Source organism: Athene cunicularia (genome assembly GCF_003259725.1).
Source record: "Athene cunicularia isolate RWA chromosome Z unlocalized genomic scaffold, athCun1 chrZ_part4, whole genome shotgun sequence".
Classification (NCBI taxonomy): domain Eukaryota; kingdom Metazoa; phylum Chordata; class Aves; order Strigiformes; family Strigidae; genus Athene; species Athene cunicularia.
The window spans coordinates 990,609-1,011,350 of NW_020799145.1; the positions used below are offsets into that span (position 1 = coordinate 990,609).

At 40.5% G+C, this 20,742-nt stretch overlaps 1 protein-coding gene across 1 annotated transcript in view; it reads left to right on the forward strand.

Moving 5' to 3' along the window:
* DOCK8 (dedicator of cytokinesis 8) overlaps positions 1-20,742 on the forward strand; it is an 83,792-nt gene that overhangs the window by 20,680 nt on the left and 42,370 nt on the right. The window contains exons 14-19 of the mRNA XM_026866825.1: positions 13,718-13,835; positions 15,486-15,556; positions 16,231-16,369; positions 17,810-17,911; positions 18,634-18,729; positions 19,834-20,068. Of these exons, the coding sequence (XP_026722626.1) occupies positions 13,718-13,835; positions 15,486-15,556; positions 16,231-16,369; positions 17,810-17,911; positions 18,634-18,729; positions 19,834-20,068 (761 nt within the window). The remainder of the gene's footprint in view (positions 1-13,717; positions 13,836-15,485; positions 15,557-16,230; positions 16,370-17,809; positions 17,912-18,633; positions 18,730-19,833; positions 20,069-20,742) is intronic.

Here is a 20,742-nt window from a genome sequence, read left to right on the forward strand (position 1 = left end):
CACATCTTGCAGTGTGGACCAGTCCATGGCAAATTGTGGAGCTGTGGTTCCACCCCTGGGGCAATCGATTCCAGGTGTACTGGATGCCTCTCCAAGCGAACGCAAACTGTGGCCTGCACTCTGGCGCTATCGGAATGGAGAAGAACGCGTTAGCAATGTCAGTCGTGGCGTACCACTTGGCTGCCTTCGACTCCAGTTCATACTGGAGCTCCAGCATGTCCGGCACTGCAGCACTCATTGCTGGCGTCACTTCATTCAGGCCACGGTAGTCCACAGTTAGCCTCCATTCACCATTAGGCTTTCTCACTGGCCATACAGGGCTGTTGAAGGGTGAGTGAGTTTTGCTGATCACCTTCTGGCTTTCTAGTTGACGGATCAGCTGATGGATGGGGACCAGGTAATCTCGGTTGGTGCCGTACTCCCGCCGGTGCACCATCCTGGTAGCAATCGGCACTCGCTGCTCCTCAACCTTAAGCCACCCCACCACTGAGGGATCCTCTGAGAGGCCGGGTAAGGTGGACAAGTGTTCAACCTCCTCCAGGGCAGCTACACCAAAAGCCCACTGGTACCCTTTTGGGTCTTTGAAGTACCCTCTCCTGAGACAGTCTATGCCCAGGATGCAGGGGGCATCTGGACCAGTCACAGTGGGGTGCTTATGCCAGTCCTTCCCAGTCAGGCTCACTTCAGCTTCCAGTAGGGTCAGCTGTTGGGATCCCCCTGTCACTCCGGAGATGCAGATGGATTCAACCCCACTGTAGCTCGATGGAATCAGGGTGCACTGTGTGCCAGTGTCCCTATACTTTGGTATATCCATATACCAAAGCCTTATACTGTTGTGGGTCTGACGTGCCAGGCCATCAGATCCACACTGTTCAGTAAATCCCATTATCCCTTTCCTCCACCTGGCTGGAGGCAGGGCCCCTCTAATCCTGCTCATCATCACTCACTTCTTGTAAGAACGATTTACTGGTCCCATCAAGAGTGTCAGACATAATATTGGCCATTCTATTCTGCCTGGGGGATTTCTGACTGGACACTGGAGCTGCGCTCTTCTTGGAGGACTCCCCTTTTGTGATGGTCTTCCCTTTCAGCTGCTCTGCTCATGCAGCTAGGGCAGCAGTGGGCTGTCCATCCCACCTCCTCATGTTTTCTCCATGGTCATGGAGAAAAAACCACAGGGTGTGTCGTGGTGTGTACCTTCTGCTGCCTTTCTCTTGGGTGGGGAACATTTACTCCTAATGGCTGAGACATCAGCCCGTGCAGGTGGAACGTAGGACATGTCCTCTTCCATTTTCTGGACCCTCTGAGACAGTTCCTCCACAGCCGAGACCCAGGAATGTTGAGATGAAGGGAGATTTCCCTCATATTGCCTGAGCTTGCCAACCACTCCATCCACTGTTAGAGTCTGGGTGTCTGTCCACCAGGACACTATTGCCAATGCTTTCGAGTGTGCTTTGGTGCGCTCTTCAGGAACTTTCGCCACATCAGGTGTGTGCAGGGGACCTGATCTGGGTCCATGGGTGACTGCTCATCATTCAGATCACCACAGATCATCTCAGACACAGCCAGTTCCCTGAGGTTCTGGATGCCTTTCTCAATGCTGGTCCATTTGCTCAGCTGACATAGGATATCATCCTTGTAGGGGTGCCTCTCCCTTACACTGAGCAGGAGTCGCTTCCAAAGTCTGAGGGTTTGAGCCTGTTTCCCTATTTCCCTATCAATGCCAGCATCCTTGGCCAAAGATCCCATCTGCTTGGCCTCTCTCCCCTCCATTTCGAAAGCACTGGCTCCATTGTCCCAGCATCGGAGCAGCCAGGTGCAAATCTGCTCGCCTCCCAGGCGGCCGCAATATCTCCGCATATCTTGCAGCTCAGTCAGGGATGGAGATCAGACGATCAGCACTGGCCCTTCCTCCTGTTCCCGTGCTGAGCCTGGCTCATCCCCATCCCCCACTTAGCGAGCTGACTTTCTGGTATATTTGGTTTTCTGTATCAGGGTGACTGATACCGGCACTGGCTGGCTCTCTGGCTCAGCTGCTGTGCTGGTGGAGGCGACTGATACTGGCTCTGCCTGTACCCCCGGCCCAGCTGCTGTACCAGTAAGTTCACTGTCAGATTCTGTAGCCCTTTCTCCCCTTTGAGGGCAGTGAGTGGTATTAAAGAGGACATGGTAGGCATGGGCAAGTCCCCAACATATTGCAGTGATTTGTGTCTCCTGGGTTTTGCCGCTTGGCAACACACCCTTTCTAAGCACTGCATCGTCTTGTCAGGTCTCTGCATTTGTTCGGGAGTGAAATTCCAAAGCATTGGTGGTGCCCACCGACTCAGGCCTTTGCCCATCTCTTCCCACACCCCTTGCCACTTACTGTTATCTGACCTCGGGGCAGGTTTCCGGGCACTGCTGTTGTTAGAGAAGTGCCGCATGGCCAAAACCAAAATCAGGCAGGCATTCAGAAAGCATTGTGCCACAAACACACTGGCCTGCAGGCTCCAAGGATAATTGAAACTCTGAAAAACCGAGAGGATCTCTTCGCCTGGCTCACCCACAGAGGGGGTGAGACCCCTAACAAAAGCCCAGGCAGCAAACAGGTACTGGCCCGCCCCTACACAGAGAGATGCAAACACATTATAAGCAGTCAGGATCCAGTATAGCAAAAGAGACCCTTTACACATTTTCCACCGATAACAAACACCAGCACTGGGATCGTATACTGGATATAAGGATTAATCCAGCCCCACCACGCAAGCAAGTGGGCCAGCATTGCAAACATTCTCTTATCAAACAGTACAAATACAAATAGAAGAAAAATTACACCCAACAGATTGCTCTAACACAGGCTGATCAGGGTCTGTCCCTTTTTGATTTTATTTCAGCCCTCTTGTGCCCCACGTTGGGCGCCAAAAAAAGAGACTGTGTTGGTTTAAGCCCTGCCGGGACTGGAGACCACGTTGCCGTTGTCCCTCCCCCACCCTCGGACACAAGTAGGGCACAAACCCCAGGTTAAAATAAGAAGAAATTTAATACAATAGTGTGATAAACAATCTGAACAACAACAGTAGCAATGATAACAATAACAAACAACAATAACAGTAAACAAGACAAAATATATACAGAGAAATACCACAATGGTTATGGACAGCCCGCCATGTGCTCCCCCATCACCAAAGCCACAAAGGAAAAAGTTCCTGTGCTCCTGCCATCATCATGGTATTAATAACCCGGCTGGAGATCCCTTCTCACTCTCTGCTGGGGAAACTTAACCCTGTCCTAGTGAACCAGGACATTCAGTACAACTCAGAATGGCGAGGCTGAAAGTCTAAGTGTTCTTGGGGAGATACTCCACAATTTCATGGAAAACTGGAGAGCCACTGAGGCTGTTGGTGACACCTGGATTTGGGTCTCAGCTTTTAAGCAAAGCAAAAAGAGAAAGTGGCATCTTATTTTACAGTAACAACTTGCAATGTGATGTCAGCAGGGAAATGACTAAGTAAGCCAGTTTGGATAGAGCCTCGTTAAAATTTTGAAGGAGTTATTCCTAGTCTGAGCTGTAAATCTCTGATATTCAAACTCCTGAGGGCAATTTCTTTGTGCTTTCTGCACCAGAGTGTTATGGTACTTCTGTCTTCTTTGTCTATCAAAGATAGACGTTAATGTCTTTTTTTTTTTCCCAGTTTTTAGGGTCTATGTGCAGAATTTCTATAAAGAAAGTAGTTCTTTTGCAATTAAAAGTGTAAATGTAAATGAACTTAAGTAATGATGCCTTTTTTAAAAAAAATTAAAAAATAATAGAGAATTTTAACTTTCTTTCTCATTGTCTGGGCCAAATAAGTAGTAGTATATGTCAACTCCAGTGTGCACCCTCATAGTGCCTAAACGTCTGCTTTTGAAAATGAAAAGCATTAGCAACTGCTGTGTTGCTGAGTTAGAACGAGAGTTGAGTCTGCACAGAAAATATTCTCTCTTTAGTTCTCAGCAAGGTAAACTTCTGCAGCCAGAATTCATTAAAATCAAGCCACCATGCTGAAAATTAATTTGTGCATCTCCTGAAGCAAGTTTGGGTGTTTTCACGCTATCCTTCAGTTGCTAGGGTGTCTGTATTGAATACATGCACCCACATCGGAAGAAATGCTTGCTATAGCTCAACAGTTACATTCTTTCAGTAAGAGTTCACACCCAGCATGCTTGATCTCTTCAGGCTTTTTCAGCTCTGTTTTGATTTTCACCCTAAGTAAAAGTCATTGTAACAAAACAAAGTAGGATGCCTGACTTGTAATAATGAAGAGAATATCTAAAAAGAATAGTTGCTTCCATCAATCTTTACCTTATTTAGTGTATCAATAGTGATGACACAACTGACATTGTATAAGTAGTGTTATGCTGTAAACTGGAAAATCAATCAGTTAATACCAAGTAAAACCCTAAAGACAGTTAGATACACTGGGGAAATGGTGAAAAAAATGCAGAAATGCTGGGTCATGTTTCGACTGCCCTGTGACACCAGACATGTTTAGAGTGAGAAAGGGGAGTTCCAAATGAAACCGTTATGAATTCCAGCAATAGTTCCTCAGAAGGTCAGGGCAGACAGCTCTGCAGACATTATGAAACAGCAGAGTCTGGAACTTGGTGGGGTCCAGGAAGTAACACTTGTGTTGGCACAGTGACACTGAAGCACTTCCCACAAGCCAGAATCACCTAGCCACATCTGAGATGCTTTTGCCACACAGTCACGCCAGTGCTCTGTTTGGTGAGCAGAAGTGTCATTAGGGAATATAGGCCAATGTATTCAGAATCATAGAATCACAGAATCATTCAGGTTGGGAAATACCTTTAAGATCATTGAGTACAACCGTAAACCTAACACTGCCAAGTCCACCACTAAACCATGACCACAAAGTGCCACATCTACAGGGCTCAATTTAAGTACCTTCAGCGATGGTGACTCAACCACTTCCCTGGGCAGCCTGTTCCAGTGCTTGACAACCCTTGGAGTGAAGAAATTTTTCCTAATATCCAATCTAAACCTCCCCTGGTGCAACTTGAGGCTTTTTCCTCTTGTCCGCTTTTCCCCTTGTTACTTAGGAGAAGAGATCAACCCCCACCTCTCTTCAGCCTCCTTTCAGGGAGCTGTAGAGGGCGATGAGGTCTCCCCTCAGCCTCCTCTTCTCCAGAGTAAACACCCCCAGTTCCCTCAGCCGCTCCCCGTACGACCTGTGCTCCAGACCCTGCACCAGCTCCGTTGCCCTTCTCTGGACACGCTCGAGTCATTCAATGTCCTTTTTGTAGTGAGGGGCCCAAAACTGAACCCAGTCATCGAGGTGCGGCCTCCCCAGTGCCAGTACAGGGGTCAGATCCCTTCCCTGTCCCTGCTGGCCACGCTATTGCTGACACAAGCCAGGATGCCATTGGCCTTCTTGGCCCCCTGGGCACACTGCTGGCTCCTGTTCAGCCGGCTGTCAATCAACACCCCCAGGTCCCTCTCTGACTGGCAGCTCTCCAGCCACTCCTCCCCAAGCCTGTAGCGCTGCTGGGGGTTGTTGTGGCCCAAGTGCAGGAGCCGGCACTCAGGCTTGTTGAACCTCATAAAATTGGCCTTAGCCCATCACTCCACCCTGTCTAGACCTCTCTGTAGAGCCTTCCTACCCTTTGCTTAATTTAACTGTCTGCATGGTGAATATTGTTTTGAGCTTAATACTAATTTGTGCAAAGTAACTATGAATTTGAATAGAGACAGTTATTATTTCATGTGATTTTATTCCCTCTCCTCTAAGCTGAAATGTAGAACCAACCTGTCTTAATGAAGCAGTGTGCTAGCCATAACTGAGCGTCATGGCTAATATGTTACCGGTGATTCAGTGTTTCCTGGTTCTTGAATATAAGTCTGCAAACCAGTATTTTTTTACCAGTGCTATAGATTTAGATATTAAAAGAAAGAAAAATGGATCAAATAATTACCTGTTTTCTATTAACATTACCATGAATGTAGGAGAGGGTTACATATAGAAATGTACTTGAATAACAAATTAATGAAAACTTGTAAAAATACCAGCTGATAAGCTCTTACTGGCATAATAATACCTCTATACATGTCCACACAAATACTAATGAAATATCTAACTTCATTTTATTTCCTGAATGCTTAAAAGAAATGCAAAGATTTTGTTTACTTGGGTTTTGGGATTTTTCCAAATTTAGATTTGATATTTCAGGGACATTTCAGAGGAAAACATACTTCTTTTTTTTAGATAATAGCTTTTTCCTTTGTGATAGGGGAAGCAGAGTCTTCTCTTACAGTGTTTCAACTTAGCTCTTGATAGTTTTTATACTGGTGTAATGCCATTATTTTAAAAGATGCTAATTCAGATTTATGCCAGAGAGATCAGCCAGACCACTTTGTGCATTGTGAAACTGAGTACTTCCTTTTGTTGTGTACCTACATTTCTTTAATAAAAATGGTTCCCTAAAAATGTCAAAACATTTCAAGATTTATTTCTTTCAATACCCTTCTATTTTTAATAGAAAAAATAATATAATCTAAAGTTTGTTTAAAATTTTATATTCTCAGTAAATATAAATGAAAATTATGCTGCTCACGGCCGCATGAAATGTTTGTGCTGAGGAAAAAGGATTTGTCCCATCACTTCAGCAGTAACTCTACTTAACCAGGCACAAGTCCTGTCTTTGATAGGGGAAGTTCCTAATGCTTAAGGGGATTTTGGGAAGGGGTGTGGGGAACCTTTCCTTTGCTGTTTTGTTTCATTTAATTGCAAACTACTTGGCACTGTGCTCAGACTTGCTATAGTCTGCAGTGTGACCTGGAAGCCTTCTCCTTTGGTGGCAATCATTCTACCCCGTCCTTCACTAGTTTTGAGTGAGGAACGGCTATTGGTGTATAGTGGTCTGTTATTCCTATTACTGCCATCACACCATTATCTGCTCTTTTCTGCCTCTCTGCCCGTGGGATCTGGAGAGAGCATGATAGCCCTGTGCATCCTCCACAGGCCATTGCTCCAGTTTTGTGCTCGTCAGAGATGCTAGCACTTCTAACTTCTTTTTCAGAGTAAACAAAGTGGAGATTAGTATAGCACTATTGTGCACACGTGAAGGAAACAGCTTAACCTAGCTACTAGAGTTTCAAAGATGTCCGTCTGATGTATTCTGCTCCTCAGTACACATGATTTCATAGCAGTGAAAATAGTTGCCACTCTTCTCTGAGCTCTGTAATCTTTCCTGGGTATCTATCTCAGCAGTAACAGGTTTCCTAATTTTTCTTTGCGTTTTACTCAGATGAAAATTACTTTGTCAAATACAGCATAACAAAGCAGAAACAATGAAAAGAAAAACCTCACAAAGAGGATTCTGGGAGTGCATGTACCTCTCCCACAGGAATCTTGTTTGTCACAGTGCTTTCAGATGAGGTATTGCACTTGACTCCTCATAACAAACTTCATTAATTATGTAATGAAGACAGAGAGAAAAACATACCACCATGGCATGGTGATCTCTGTGTAGTCACTGAGCAGAAACTGTGAATAAAATATGGATTTCTATAAACCTCGAGATGACAGCAAAACCTTTAAAGAAATGTGTAATTATTCTTTTAAAAAATCATCGAATGCAAGTGATTTAATTAGAGAGTTTTCTTGGATTCTTTGAAGCATTTCAGTTAATTGTAATTTGATATCATAAATTAGATTATTGAAAACTATTTTCAGCAGACTTTTGAGCAAGTATAATTCAAAATGCAATAACAGCATTTTAAAAAAATCTTGACAATTTGCATCTTGAATAGCTGTTAGCTCTCTGTATGAAAACCATTAGTATAATACCCTACTTTCACATTCTGCTGAGCACTTTTATCTTACTTAAAATCTATCATACACTGATAAATACTGTGTTTTGCCTTCCAAACAAATCTGATGTTGTATTTTTGATGCCATTGATGCCATTCAGCTTCAGTATTAGTTCATTCTTTGGTCTACTATGTGAAAACAAAAGAACACTGTCATTAAAAAAATCCTTTAAGGAAAGCTTTTAAAACAGTAGAAGGTAATCACAAATCAGAAGAAGCTAAACTGAGTCTTCCAGAGACCTGTAGGAATTGAAGATTAAAATTAACCTGTTGATATCTCAGTTCAAGCACCTTCCTAAAGTATAAGGAATGTGGGCATGAATGACAGTTCTTAAATCCAGTTCCATTTCTACCACTGACTTTCTGCAAAGTCTTGACTTATTGATTGTATCTCAAAATCTCCAAATGCCTGTTCACATCCACAGCAAGATACCTATTGTTCAAGAGTGTAGAAGGTTAATGTTTATACACTATGTTCAAACAATGCTGGGCATTTTTGCTGTGATTTAATTCCCCAAACTTGAAGCCATTTTTTCCCACTTCCTTTTCCCCACCTTGTAAAGAGTATCACTATTGCTTCTCCTCTAGGATATATAGATAAAAGCACTTAAGTATTTAACACAGTGGTTTCCCAGAAAAACTAGACTGCTCATTATTCGTTAACATCAGTGCAACACTTGAGTGCTCACCTTCCTCTTAAGAAAGAAGCTATAACTGAAAACACAAAAGACATAAGTAGTGTGAGGGCCCTACCTTTCCAGATGATTTTGAATGAAAGCATCTTCTTTACTGATTTGGTTTTGTTGGAGCTCCACTTCAGCAGGCAGTGGCTTATACTTTGGTCTTACATGAATGTCTTAAGAAAAATGAACATACTCTGATCACTGATACTGCCCTTGGTGTGGTAGTAGGGTGTAGAATATTGTCCTCTTGTAAAGAGCTCCTAATCAGGACTTTTAGAATGAAAACATTACTTTCCAAGCATGCAGATCTTTTTGCCAATATCAGGACACTGTTCTTTCTTCTTCAAACCATTTATCTGCTTTTCACTGGAGTTAAAATGCTCCAGTAACTTCATCCAAGAAATGTTAATAGTGCTGGATTACTGCTAGCAGCAGTAGGTGGCTTCCCTTTTTGTAAGGACAGGTGAATTCTTTAGCTTAGGTCTGCAAGGCACTTACTGAGAAAGAACATCAGTTTTCTCACTGGATTTTTTTTTTACTCTTGATTGATAAATGGTTACTTTTAGGTGTACAGTTTAGAGAAGAGGCATCACTCAAAAGCAGTGCAATTTGACAGTATAGCTTTCAGCCTCCCAGGTCAGGATCAGGGAGTGTGTAAATTTATCAGTGAGACAATTAAAACAAATCCAAGTTCCACCTGTTACTTCTAGCTGCACAGATCTTGCATGCTGCTGAATCCAATGTCATTCACTAAGGTTTTTAAGCATTTTTAGCTGAAATTTTAGATACGCGTAGTACCTGTGGCAACAAGAAGATGCTGTGAAATATGAAATATAGCCTCACATTATCTAACACATGTAACTTCAGGGGGGCAGTTATGCTGTTACCAGTATTTTGCGAATATACGATCTTGTATTTACTAGCACTCTTTCACTGTGTCATTTATTAATTAAATATATCAGGAAAAAATTATCTCACTGCAATTCTCAGCTGCATCATCATCTTTCAAATAGGTTCACTACTGTGTGTAAAAATCTGATATGTCAGAATTTTCACTCTCTGATTATCAGGGTTCAATGAGAATATTGGGATAGAACTTTATGCCTATTTACACAGCTGGAGGAATCACAGGTCCTGGGATGGTGAATGTATGTATAAAATATAGTACTATGGTATAGCTGCTATCTTCCTTTTTTCAGCTTTTCACACTCCATTTGGGCAACTGACAGTGCCTTGTGTGGGACCTACCATCTTGCCTGTAATTACAGGGTCTTGATGTTGCAGTAGTTGATAACTGGTAGATATCCACTCATTTTATCGACTTTAGTAACACTGCCACTCAGGATTTAAAAATACTGGGACCATCAGGGAAAGTGAAGGTATTATTGGTGGAACAGTGGGTTTAGTTTGATAGATGACTGCAAAGCATGGAGGACAGAGACATCAGAAGGTGGTATAATCCCTTTGATTTTCATATTTGAAAACTTTGAAACAGTTTTAAGAGTAACTTCTGAAAAAGATGATGTAGGCAATTATGGGTCAAATAGTTCCCTACATTTGCACACCAGGAAGTCAATATGATAGGTAATAAATTATTTTGTTGCTGATTTTTACAGTTCACAAAATCTCAGTTACTTGCCTTTGGTCCTGGTTTTCAAATACATGATGTCATTGATTACTTGTTTGCAATATTTGATATTTGAAATAATTGTAGGTCAGTTCAATTATATATAATGAATAACTATGAATCCTAGAGAGAAAGCTATTAAAATTTTAGTGTGACTTCACTAAGCTCTAGGTCACATTTAAATTTAGAAATATCTGTTTTCTTGTCTTAATTTTGTGATTTGAATCTGCAGAAATCTGTCGTTTTGAGTCAGCCTTCCATTCAGTTTCCTCTAGCAACATTTTTTTTGTGTTAACTAAAACTTTAATAGGAAATTTATTAAAGTTTTAACACCAGTGTTAATGGACAGTATAAAATGACGATCACTCCCAGCCTAAATTTGGTTAGGATCTGACCACTGACTCTTTAGATGTGTCCTAATTTTAGCAACATGAGGAAAATCATTCAAACTGCTATCCAGATTATTCATACTAAGATTCAGAATATATGACACATATACATCCTCTTGAATGTGACATGTTGAAGTTCTGTCATTGTGCCATTTGTTCTAGGCAGTGACTGTCTAGGTTTCCATATTTGGCAGTGTTCATGATTTGCATGATAATTTTCAACCATTTTTTTCTGAAGATTCTCCACCCACCCCAACAAAAGTGTAGAGGGATCAACAAAGATGGAAAATTATGACTCATGGATGTACCACTTTTTGTTTCCAGTACCATAAGTATTAAATGGCAACGTTAACCCATTCATCATTGTTCACCTATAAAACATTTGTGGTTTGTATCAGTAGTGACTATTTGCACATATATTGGCTTTTGTTATGTATGGAGTTCTTGTCACGTTCATCATAGAACATGCCTAATGTTCATTAGAAGTTTGAGATGCACTTGTTGAGACTTCATACACTGTGTAATGTAGAAAGGAGAAGGATTTTATTATGTCACACATATGTGCAACCAATAATTGCAAACAGAAGTGTTCAATGAGAAGGGTCACAGACTTGAAACTCTGCATAAATTTTCTTTTGGCAGAAGATACGTCTGCATTGCTTTTGCCATGTGAAGTGATCAAATCACCATTGCTGAGTCCCGTGAAAGTGTAGGAAGGTCAGCAAAATTGAATGAGAACTGCTGCATGGTGTCCTGTGTCAGGCTCGATGGACCCTTAGCTTTCCCAGCAAGTAGCTTATTCTGAAACAGCCTCTTTCTTACCATCCCTCTGCTCCAACCCAGAGAAGCTGTCTTGTCTGTCCTGGTCTCGGTGAAGTTGGCTGCTCTGTCATGGCTTTTGTAGACTCATACTGATTCCTGAATAGCTCTTTTGCTTTTTGTAAGCACATCTGAATGTATCTGGATGTAGAGCCTGCACTTTCTGTAGGGGGAGTGAGGGGAGAAGTTTAATCACACTGACCAAAAGTAATTGCTGTGGTGTGTTGTTTAAATATTTCTACTCAGAGCAGAGCCTCAAAGGAGGCACAATGCCTCCTGGAGCTCACCACATCTTCATGGGCATGCTAGCTGACCTATTACTTAAAAGACAACAGTATGTACTTCTCCCCTGCTAACTGCCATGTGGAATTACTCCTTGTCATTGCTTCCTCGCTGACTTTTGGACAGTATAGGGGCTGGCAGGCAGTAGCACTCACGCAGTGGTCAGCAATGGGTCTACAATTCATGCCTGTGTGAAGGAACCTCTTTTGATCATCTCCCCACCTTCCTGCTTTAAAAAATCAGTCGTCACTTTCATGTCTGCAGGATATCCAGAGTCAGCATTTGCCCCTGTTCTTCCTCAGTGCTGATGGGTTTAATACACATGTAAGCAAGATCCCTAAAACTGCTTGAGCATAAATAGTACAAGCTTTAGCTCTTCGGTATGGTACTTGTTGAAATAATGCTTTTTTGGCTGTGTAGTCAGCAGAGAGCTCTGTGTTTGTGATTTTATATCTTTCATCTCAAGTCACATCTAAATGTAAAATCCAGTGCTCGGGGACATTATATGGATTTGTGGCATCTTCTGCTGGGCTGCAGATTAATGAAGCAATGACTGGATTATGCAGCCTCCCCTACATGTATTTCTTCACCTCTGGCAGATGTAATATTGATAATATCCTTCATTTAATACATCATTCTCCCAAACATAATTCAGTGAAGGTTACCAATATATTTCTCTCTTTCACTTAGCTTTTCCTAATATCATTGAGAGAATTTGGCAGGGCAGAAATGGCATTTGAGGAGGTAAAGAAAAAGTGTATTAGTGCAGCAGGCAGGAGTGCTGTTGTGAATGAAGGGAACAGCAAGTTACATGCTAGTTTATTTCCTAAGGCATGTCATGGCCCATGTAGCCTGTGTTGGTTAGCAAAGTAGCTTGGACTGTGTAGTTGAAGAGTACTGTCACATCATGACACATGTCAGTAAGAAGAATCAACCACAGTTTTCCAGGTCTTGCGATACAACAAATGGAAGATGAATTGTCTGACTTAATGACAGCATTCTTCAGAGCTGCTCCACATTTTCAGGTGACAGTGGTGCTGAGGAAATATCTGTGATAAGGACAGGGCACATTTGTTTGTAGCTTCAGACTGTCACAGACAAAAAGAAAGCATGAAAGCCCATGAGTAGTTTTTATTTTCACTGGGAGACGGCATGCTTCCACCAACACTAGCCTCATTCCTTGCTCTCAGAGGACAGTGAGAATTGTATACCGGACCAGGAAAATGACACGTTAGATAGACATAATCATGATGCCAGAATGTGTGTAATCCAGGCCTAGTTGAAATCTCAGATTTACCATAGATATCACTGGAGAAAAAGCTTTCTATTAGCATTTTGATCTTCTACCAGAATTGTTTGGGTTTGAACTTGGGAGACCATTTCTGTTATCAAATTCCCCACAGAAATTAAAGGTGCTTTTTAAGTTTAGTGATATGTCCATGTACACAAGCTAGTAAAGAGCAAAGTATGCTATATTTAAAAAAAATTATTATATTAATTACTAAAAAAAATTCAGATTTTAGAATTATAGTTCAAAATTTCTTATTTGTATTTACTCAGGTTCATTGGTACTGATTCTTGATTTGCATAATCTAGAAATAGATGCCATTTTGCTGCTATAAAATAGGAATGTATGAACTTCAGTTATTGATTTTGCTGATTTACTTGTTTTTATCACCTCAGAGTGACTCCTTACCCCTACCAAAATCTGATTCTTCATAGCTGAGAAGGGAGCTGCTTTCTTAAGAGATTGCTGTTTTTCATTATATCAAGCAAAGATATTAATTGATTTGTAACTGGGAATTGTATATTTAAAAAAAAAGAGGAAGACAACCTTCTCAAAAATACAGCTTACTGTATGAGAAACCTTAAACACAGGATGTTCTGTGTGTCACAACAAGAACTTACCTTTTCCTTGTGAACTTTTGAAATGGAGTTTGGCAAAGCTTTCACTATCTAGGTGGAATTGAAGGACAGGGAGAGGAATCAGCAAAATGCTAGTTTGTGCGCTTCATTTTGAAACACAAAACAAATTTACCAATTTTATTCTTTGTTTTCTTTCTTCCAGAAATCTCCTCTATGTTTACCCTCAAAGGCTGAATTTTGCTAACCGACCGGCTTCTGCAAGAAACATTACCATCAAGATCCAGTTTATGTGTGGTGAAGACCCATCCTGTGCAATGCCGGTAATAAATGCTGAGATTTCTTAACAGACTTTTGCTACGTGCATGCTTGAGGAACCTCTGAAGAAATAACTCATTACTTACTTCCCATCACCACAGTTTCGAGTGGGGCCTTAAAAAGCCTAACATAAGAGAGCTTGTGAAGCTTGTCATTCTCATCAGAAAGTAGAGACTTTAGTCCTTACCCACAACAAAAAGTGGAATAGAGGCATGTCACTCCCTCTTATCTAAGTCTTCCTACCTTATTTTGAGAAGAGTGGCATATTATTAATCAGTGGTGTGTTGGGAACTGTAGTGGTAAAATTCACAGAGCTTCAGAGACCATTTAAGAACAATGTAGTCTATCTTCCAGTGTAAGTCCTCCATATGCACTATGTGTACACAAATACTCAGGTATAACTCTGGAAGGTAGAAGTTGGGATCTTCATCGTATGAATCTGAATGGGTGCACAATCATGCAGTATAGGTAGATTTTTCCATGTTTGAAACACTGTGTATGAGGGCGTATGTGTGCACTACTAACAGAGCAGGCAGCACTGCCTCTGCGCAGGTTATTCAACATTTCTCATTGTAAGATCCTCTCTTCAGCTTTACCAAGCTTCACTTATTCAGTTTGAAGTGTTCTGACCCAGACGTCTGCTTCAGCCTGAATATTTTGGGAAGTTTTCAGACAGTGTGATTGGCTATTTAAGAATGACATTGGGATAAAATCTTTTGTGATTTTATGTGTTAGAAGGGGAAAAAGTGAATGGAGATATTACTTCGAGGAACTTTAATCCAGCAATATGTTGAAGCAAGATGGGACAGCCAGCCAGTCTTTATCAGCATGCACAGTGCATACCTCACAGCCTTATTCCACATGAGCTGTGGAATTGAAATCAGAGCATCAGCACAGTGTTTTCTCAAGCCGTGCTTCTTCCAGAACTGGAGCTGTGCCATGTGAATGTAGCACCGTCCTTTACACAATACTGCATTGTTGGTTTCCTTAAACTCTGCCTGTAGTACAGTTAGATTTTGACAAGTGCTTAGGACAGACAGTTTACCTGGCATCCCCCTCCACTGTGAGGGATCTTCATTTCAATACATATGGACTTGTGCTGTACAGGTATCCTTGTCTAAGCTCATCTCCCAGGGCTCCCTTTAAAATTACTGGATTCCAGGACCTTACCACGAGACAGTGTCTGAAATGAGGGAAGCAAATCAAGCACCAAAAATGCCTATTTCTCTTCGTTTGTTATAAAGGAACTTTGGACCTGTAAGGTAAGGTGAGATGGATCTCACCCTAAATGGCAGGCTACAACTGAAAAATGAACTCCTAAAAATACTTTTAAGTTAACTTTTTGGCATTTAGTTAAAGGCAATGTGTAAGAGGCTTACCATAATATTACTCCTGCAATTCTTCACTTTTTAATGCGTGACTGGAGAACGTGAAGTGAGTTAGTCAGTGGCTCCAAAAATGACTTCTACTCAATTTTCCTGGTGTTTTACCCTGAATAATGTGATGCTCAGTAATAAGACATTCATGGCAACATGCTAAGATAAAATTGAAGAGTCATCTTCAGCCTTCAGATACTGTCTTAAAATTTATACAGGTTGATGACTACCAAATGCTTTAGACCTGACTGCTGTTACTTTCTTTTCTTCTTAATGTAGGTAATTTTTGGGAAATCTTCAGGTCCAGAATTTGTGCAGGAAATATACACAGCTATCACATATCATAATAAGTAAGTATTGTTATGATTTGTATGACTTAAGAAGGATTAATCATGACCTCTTTACATAATTCTTAGCCTACATAGTTCACCAAGGAATGCTGGTACTAATCCATTCTAAACATTTACATTTTGTGTGGATTTGTCATATCTAATGTGAATTGCTACATCCATTTGCATAAGTGACCATTGCATAAGCAAACATTGCTTTTCTTGTTTGAAGTTTTTCAGAGGTTAGCTGAGAATATTCCTAATGCAAAGATTAAGGAGCAGGAAGCATCAGAATAATTTTGTCACAGCTTTCACTTCAATGAATTCACAGATCCAAAAGAGCTGAAGGGACATTCTCATTCTCACTAACGTGGACTCAGAATTTACGATTTACACAATAAATATGCTGAAACCCAAAATTAAGATTGAATCATTTTGAAAGTATTGACATGGGTGAAAGCTGAAAAATTCCAACAGATACTCTCTATGCTCTTCCTGATCAAAGCTGTAAATAGTTCATAAATACACCTGTATATATATATATATATATGTACTTTGTTTAATTTGGCTCTGAGGCTGTTTTCAGGATGTATACAGTCTTTATAACTATAGCATCTGAAAACCTACTGGCAAATTTGCCTTCTGCTCAGTCTTATACTTACGTTGGAAATGTGCTTGACATTTTTTTTAAACAGATCCCCTGACTTTTATGAAGAAGTGAAAATTAAGCTGCCAGCAAAACTCACAGAGAAACACCATCTATTGTTCACGTTCTATCACATCAGCTGCCAGCCAAAGCAGGGAGCAACTGTGGAAACCCTCCTTGGCTATTCAGTAAGTTCCATGTGCTATATAGTTGTGTGTGCATGTGTGTGTATGTATCTACATCCCATGCAAACGGACTCTTTGCTTGTCAAGAAGCTTGCCGTATATTCCCTTTCTGGTTATGGTAATAAATCAGAACCAGTAGAAGAACTTAATGTTAATTCACAGAAACTAGATGCAACCTGTGCTATGTTATATTCTCATACTATAATTTTACTTTGTTAAGTGTCTTTGAAATTGATGGATTCACCAAAAACAAATGAAGTGTTCACATAATTATTTGCAACAGCAATGCCTTCTATCGCCTAATTCTGTCAGATTCTATTAATGAAAAAAAAAAAAAAACTTAAAACATATGAATTACAATTATTCACTGTTATCTAACATAAGGTGACATCTACATGAGGTAAAAATTAATATAATATTTTCAGTTAGATTTTATATGACATATCATTTATGTTCTAAAGTGTCTTTTACCCACATCAAAATTAAAACAGAAAGAATGTAGAAGGTAAAATGTAATTGTCTTGCATTCATTATCTTCATGTTGATACTAGCATGTTTTATCTTAAGAAATATTGTAGCATACTCTCTTTGACCTTTTTCTTTATCAGTTGATATTTTTAACTGGAGAGATTTTAAAATAAGAGGAAAGCATAGATGATGATAATACTTCAGGTTTGAAAATGTCCTAGTGCTATAGTCAGCAAATTGAGCTGTGGGGACAAGCAAGTGCTTTCCACATATTCCTGCTGTGAAGTTCATATTTGCTTTTGATCCCAGTACTGAGAATCCTTTCAAATGGGATTTCTTTTATGGACAGATACAGTCCTGCTAATGGGATTGGTAAGAAGTAAATTAGTTTGTAGTTCAGTAGCAAGACTTCACATAGGTGAGGACTTAATTTTCAAGTTTTTGTTCACCTAAATACAAAATGTTTCTGCCCCATGGTACTCAAATGCACAGCCTCTTTCAGACTTGAATAGGAGAAAAATTAAATGTGTCCGAATGTCAATGCAGAGTTATGATGAATCATTCTGGCCCTCATCCTCATGGTGACCATGACCAAGATTTCAATTTATACTTAGCAAAAATTATACTCTGTTGATTTGCTTTAAAGCCAAGGATCAGTCTATTCAAGATACACGATATTTTAAATTAAAACATGAACTCTGGTAGGAATTATTAGAAAAATATATGTCACACATGAAAAGCTCTGTGTTTGGTTTCTTCAAAAGGAATGGTTTGTAAAACAGTCTTGTACATTTTTCTACAGTAGCTTTCAGTGAATTTAAAATGCGAAGAGATTACTGTTGAATGGGTTAGAGCAGAGGAGCTTGGGTCAATATCTCATTTGTTGTTTTGTTGACTGTGCATACCAAATCAGATAAATAGCCCTGATCATATATAGTCATGAATATTGCTATGTTTTCTATTCATTTGTTTCAGTGGCTGCCGATTCTATTAAATGATCGTCTTCAAACTGGACATTATTGTCTTCCTGTTGCATTGGATAAGCTGCCTTTCCACTATTCAATTCACTCTCCTGAGGTAACAAAGAAAATTATGAAAAGAGAATATTTTCCTAGTGTGGAAGAACAGCATAAGTGTTTTACAAAATAACACTGCTGTCTGCTTGTAGACGATACCTTCTTTTTGTACTTTAAGTGGGGAAAGATCTGGAGGAAAATGTTATTATTGTCACTGGTGTTATTTTATATTGTTATATTGTGGTTTTTGAAGTTAGTTATCCAAGAAAATCCTTGTAAATTGTCTAGTCAGGGTTACATTTGTTTAGAGGGTGTCAAATCAATAATGTGCTTACTTCCATAGGGTGATTTGCTTGGTTTTTGTGGTTGTGTGGAAGAGAGAGGAGAAATGGAATCGGGTGCTGCTACTGGAGCACCTCTGAGTGAATATGTCAAGTTGGAAACTGTTTAGAGGGTTAAAACTGCATCACATCACCATGGAGTGTCTTTGACAGTGCTTTAACTGGGAACTTCTAACCTTAAAAATATCCCATCAGAGGACATACACTCGCATTGTCTGTGCTAGGCATCCAGCTGAAGTGCTCCAAATTTCCCTGTTCAGTTCATCCACTTCTCCCCATCTAGTCTATGAGAACAGTAAGATACCTAGCTGTGGTCCTCTGTGTAGCATTGAATTTGGATGTCTAAAATAAAGTGAACAGCGCAAATACTCTATAGACCCCTGTGAAAACAGGCTTTCTGTTTGATCATTAAAGATGATTCCCACATTTCTTTCTACCACAGAAAGTTCCATCTCAGATACCACCTATTAAGTGGGTTGAAGGACACAAGGGTGTTTTCAATGTTGAAGTTCAAGCTGTTTCATCTGTTCACACTCAGGTAATGCACCAGAAGCAACACACAGGTGTAGTTTCATTTCAGAGAGAATTCAGATGTCCAGGCCTACTTAGGAGGTTTATGAAATTGATTTGTTTAAGCCCACACAGGTTTAAAAACAAGTAACAGCTATGGAAATAACCTGATATCCTCAGTGAATGAAATCCTTTGGTGAAATGAAATCTATTGGTACAAGTGAACAAATGAGCACTCTCAGCAGCAAGTCACATCAAGCAATAGGGAGCCTGATGTCCTCTCAGCTCAGCATGGGTTTGCTCAGGCTGTGTTTGAAAGACATTGGCAGGGCACAGTGCCATTTTTTTGTGGTCTGTATCTTCTGTTCTGGAAGGCTGATTCAGACAGTGTGTCCACATCTGCAGAGACATAGCACCTCCCCACCTCTAGAGATGGGTTATACTGCCAGAATGCTTTAGTCAGCTCAGCCATCAAAGCCATGTGGTCTGGGGACAAAAGCTTAATGCTGCATGAGAACTCTGTGATTCTGGTTGTTAAAATGGGGTAGAAAATTGAAGCTTTGTCCATCTTATTGGGATACTGGTTTGAGGTAGAGCAGCTTTCTTTTGGTTTTGCTGCTTTACAGTGTCTCCTACCCATCATCTCATTCTAGGTAACGGTGGTAGCTATATCCTAACAACTGGAGGCCCTATGTCAGAAGTTGGTCCATCACCCCTTTGCAGCATGCCTTTTAAATACAAGTAGGGCATGCTCACAAGGCACATAACTTGCATGTAGCTGGAACTTAGCTGTGGGTGGCAGATAGACTATAAACCTATGACATAATGGAGTTTTGTCAGAGAGGAGGAACAGTATTTTCATGAAATGAAGCAATCACTTCAGTGAGTGCTTTAACTTTTCTGCTTTTAATCTGATTTAACCAGAGTCTGAATGTGAGCCAGATGAAAAGGAACAAACAAAAGGCCATGACAGCTGCTTTACAAATTGATCTTTAGGGCTAGCAATCACTGAAAGCCAGAAGGGTGAAAATATTTTCTCTCCTCTCATCAGGTGAAACAAGCAGGCTTTGCTTAGCTAGCAGCAGCCTGAACTATATCAACTTTTTTAACTGTGAGTGCACTGTATTTACAGGACAATCACCTGGAGAAGTTCTTTACTCTGTGCCATTCTCTGGAAAGTCAAGTGACATTCCCCATTCGACTGATGGACCAGAAGATTACAGAGGCTACACTGGAACATGAATTGAAACTCAGCATTATATGTTTGAATTCTTCACGCCTTGAACCTCTTGTCTTGTTTTTACATTTGGTACTAGATAAACTTTTCCAGCTGGCTGTACAGCCCATGGTCATAGCTGGCCAGACAGGTATTTGCCTTGGAGAGGTAGTGTGAGCAACATAGAAATGTGGGGGAAATGATTGCTAAATATCCAGGCTCAGATTTAGTATTTGGGGTAGTCCACTTCAGGAGTTGTCCTTCTTAAGACACAGTCCACTGCACAATTTAATCAGATTTAACTGAATTCCTGCTTTCTCTCCTTTTCTCCCTACATATAAGATGCTTAGGCTCATTGGAAGGTATGTTAAATTGTAGCAGTTTACTTATCTGGAAATATAGGGCAGAAGGTGGGTTGTGGTTTAACTTTGTTTGGAATTCACTTGTTTTGCAAGCAAAATACAGGAAAATCACTTATTCTAGAGCTGAAATTGCTGACTGCACTATATCCTCTGCCCAGATATCTATGGACAGAATTGAGTGAGCACAAAAACAGAGAGTGCATAGTAATGCACAGGGATTTTTCTGTTACTGAGGCTGCCAGTTGCCCATCACATATGTTAAGTCTGTAGGGAGGGCATACTTGGAGACAGTGGTGTCGTTTATTTCCTGTTTCATTTCAGTGATCAACATTTGTCATCCACTATAATATTTGTGGAAAAGCCTGCTAGCTTGTATAATGTATGGTGTTTGTCAAGTAGGTATCTTATAGGAAATACATAAAGGCTGCTAGAAATGGTAATAAACAGTTACAGTCTGCTTTTA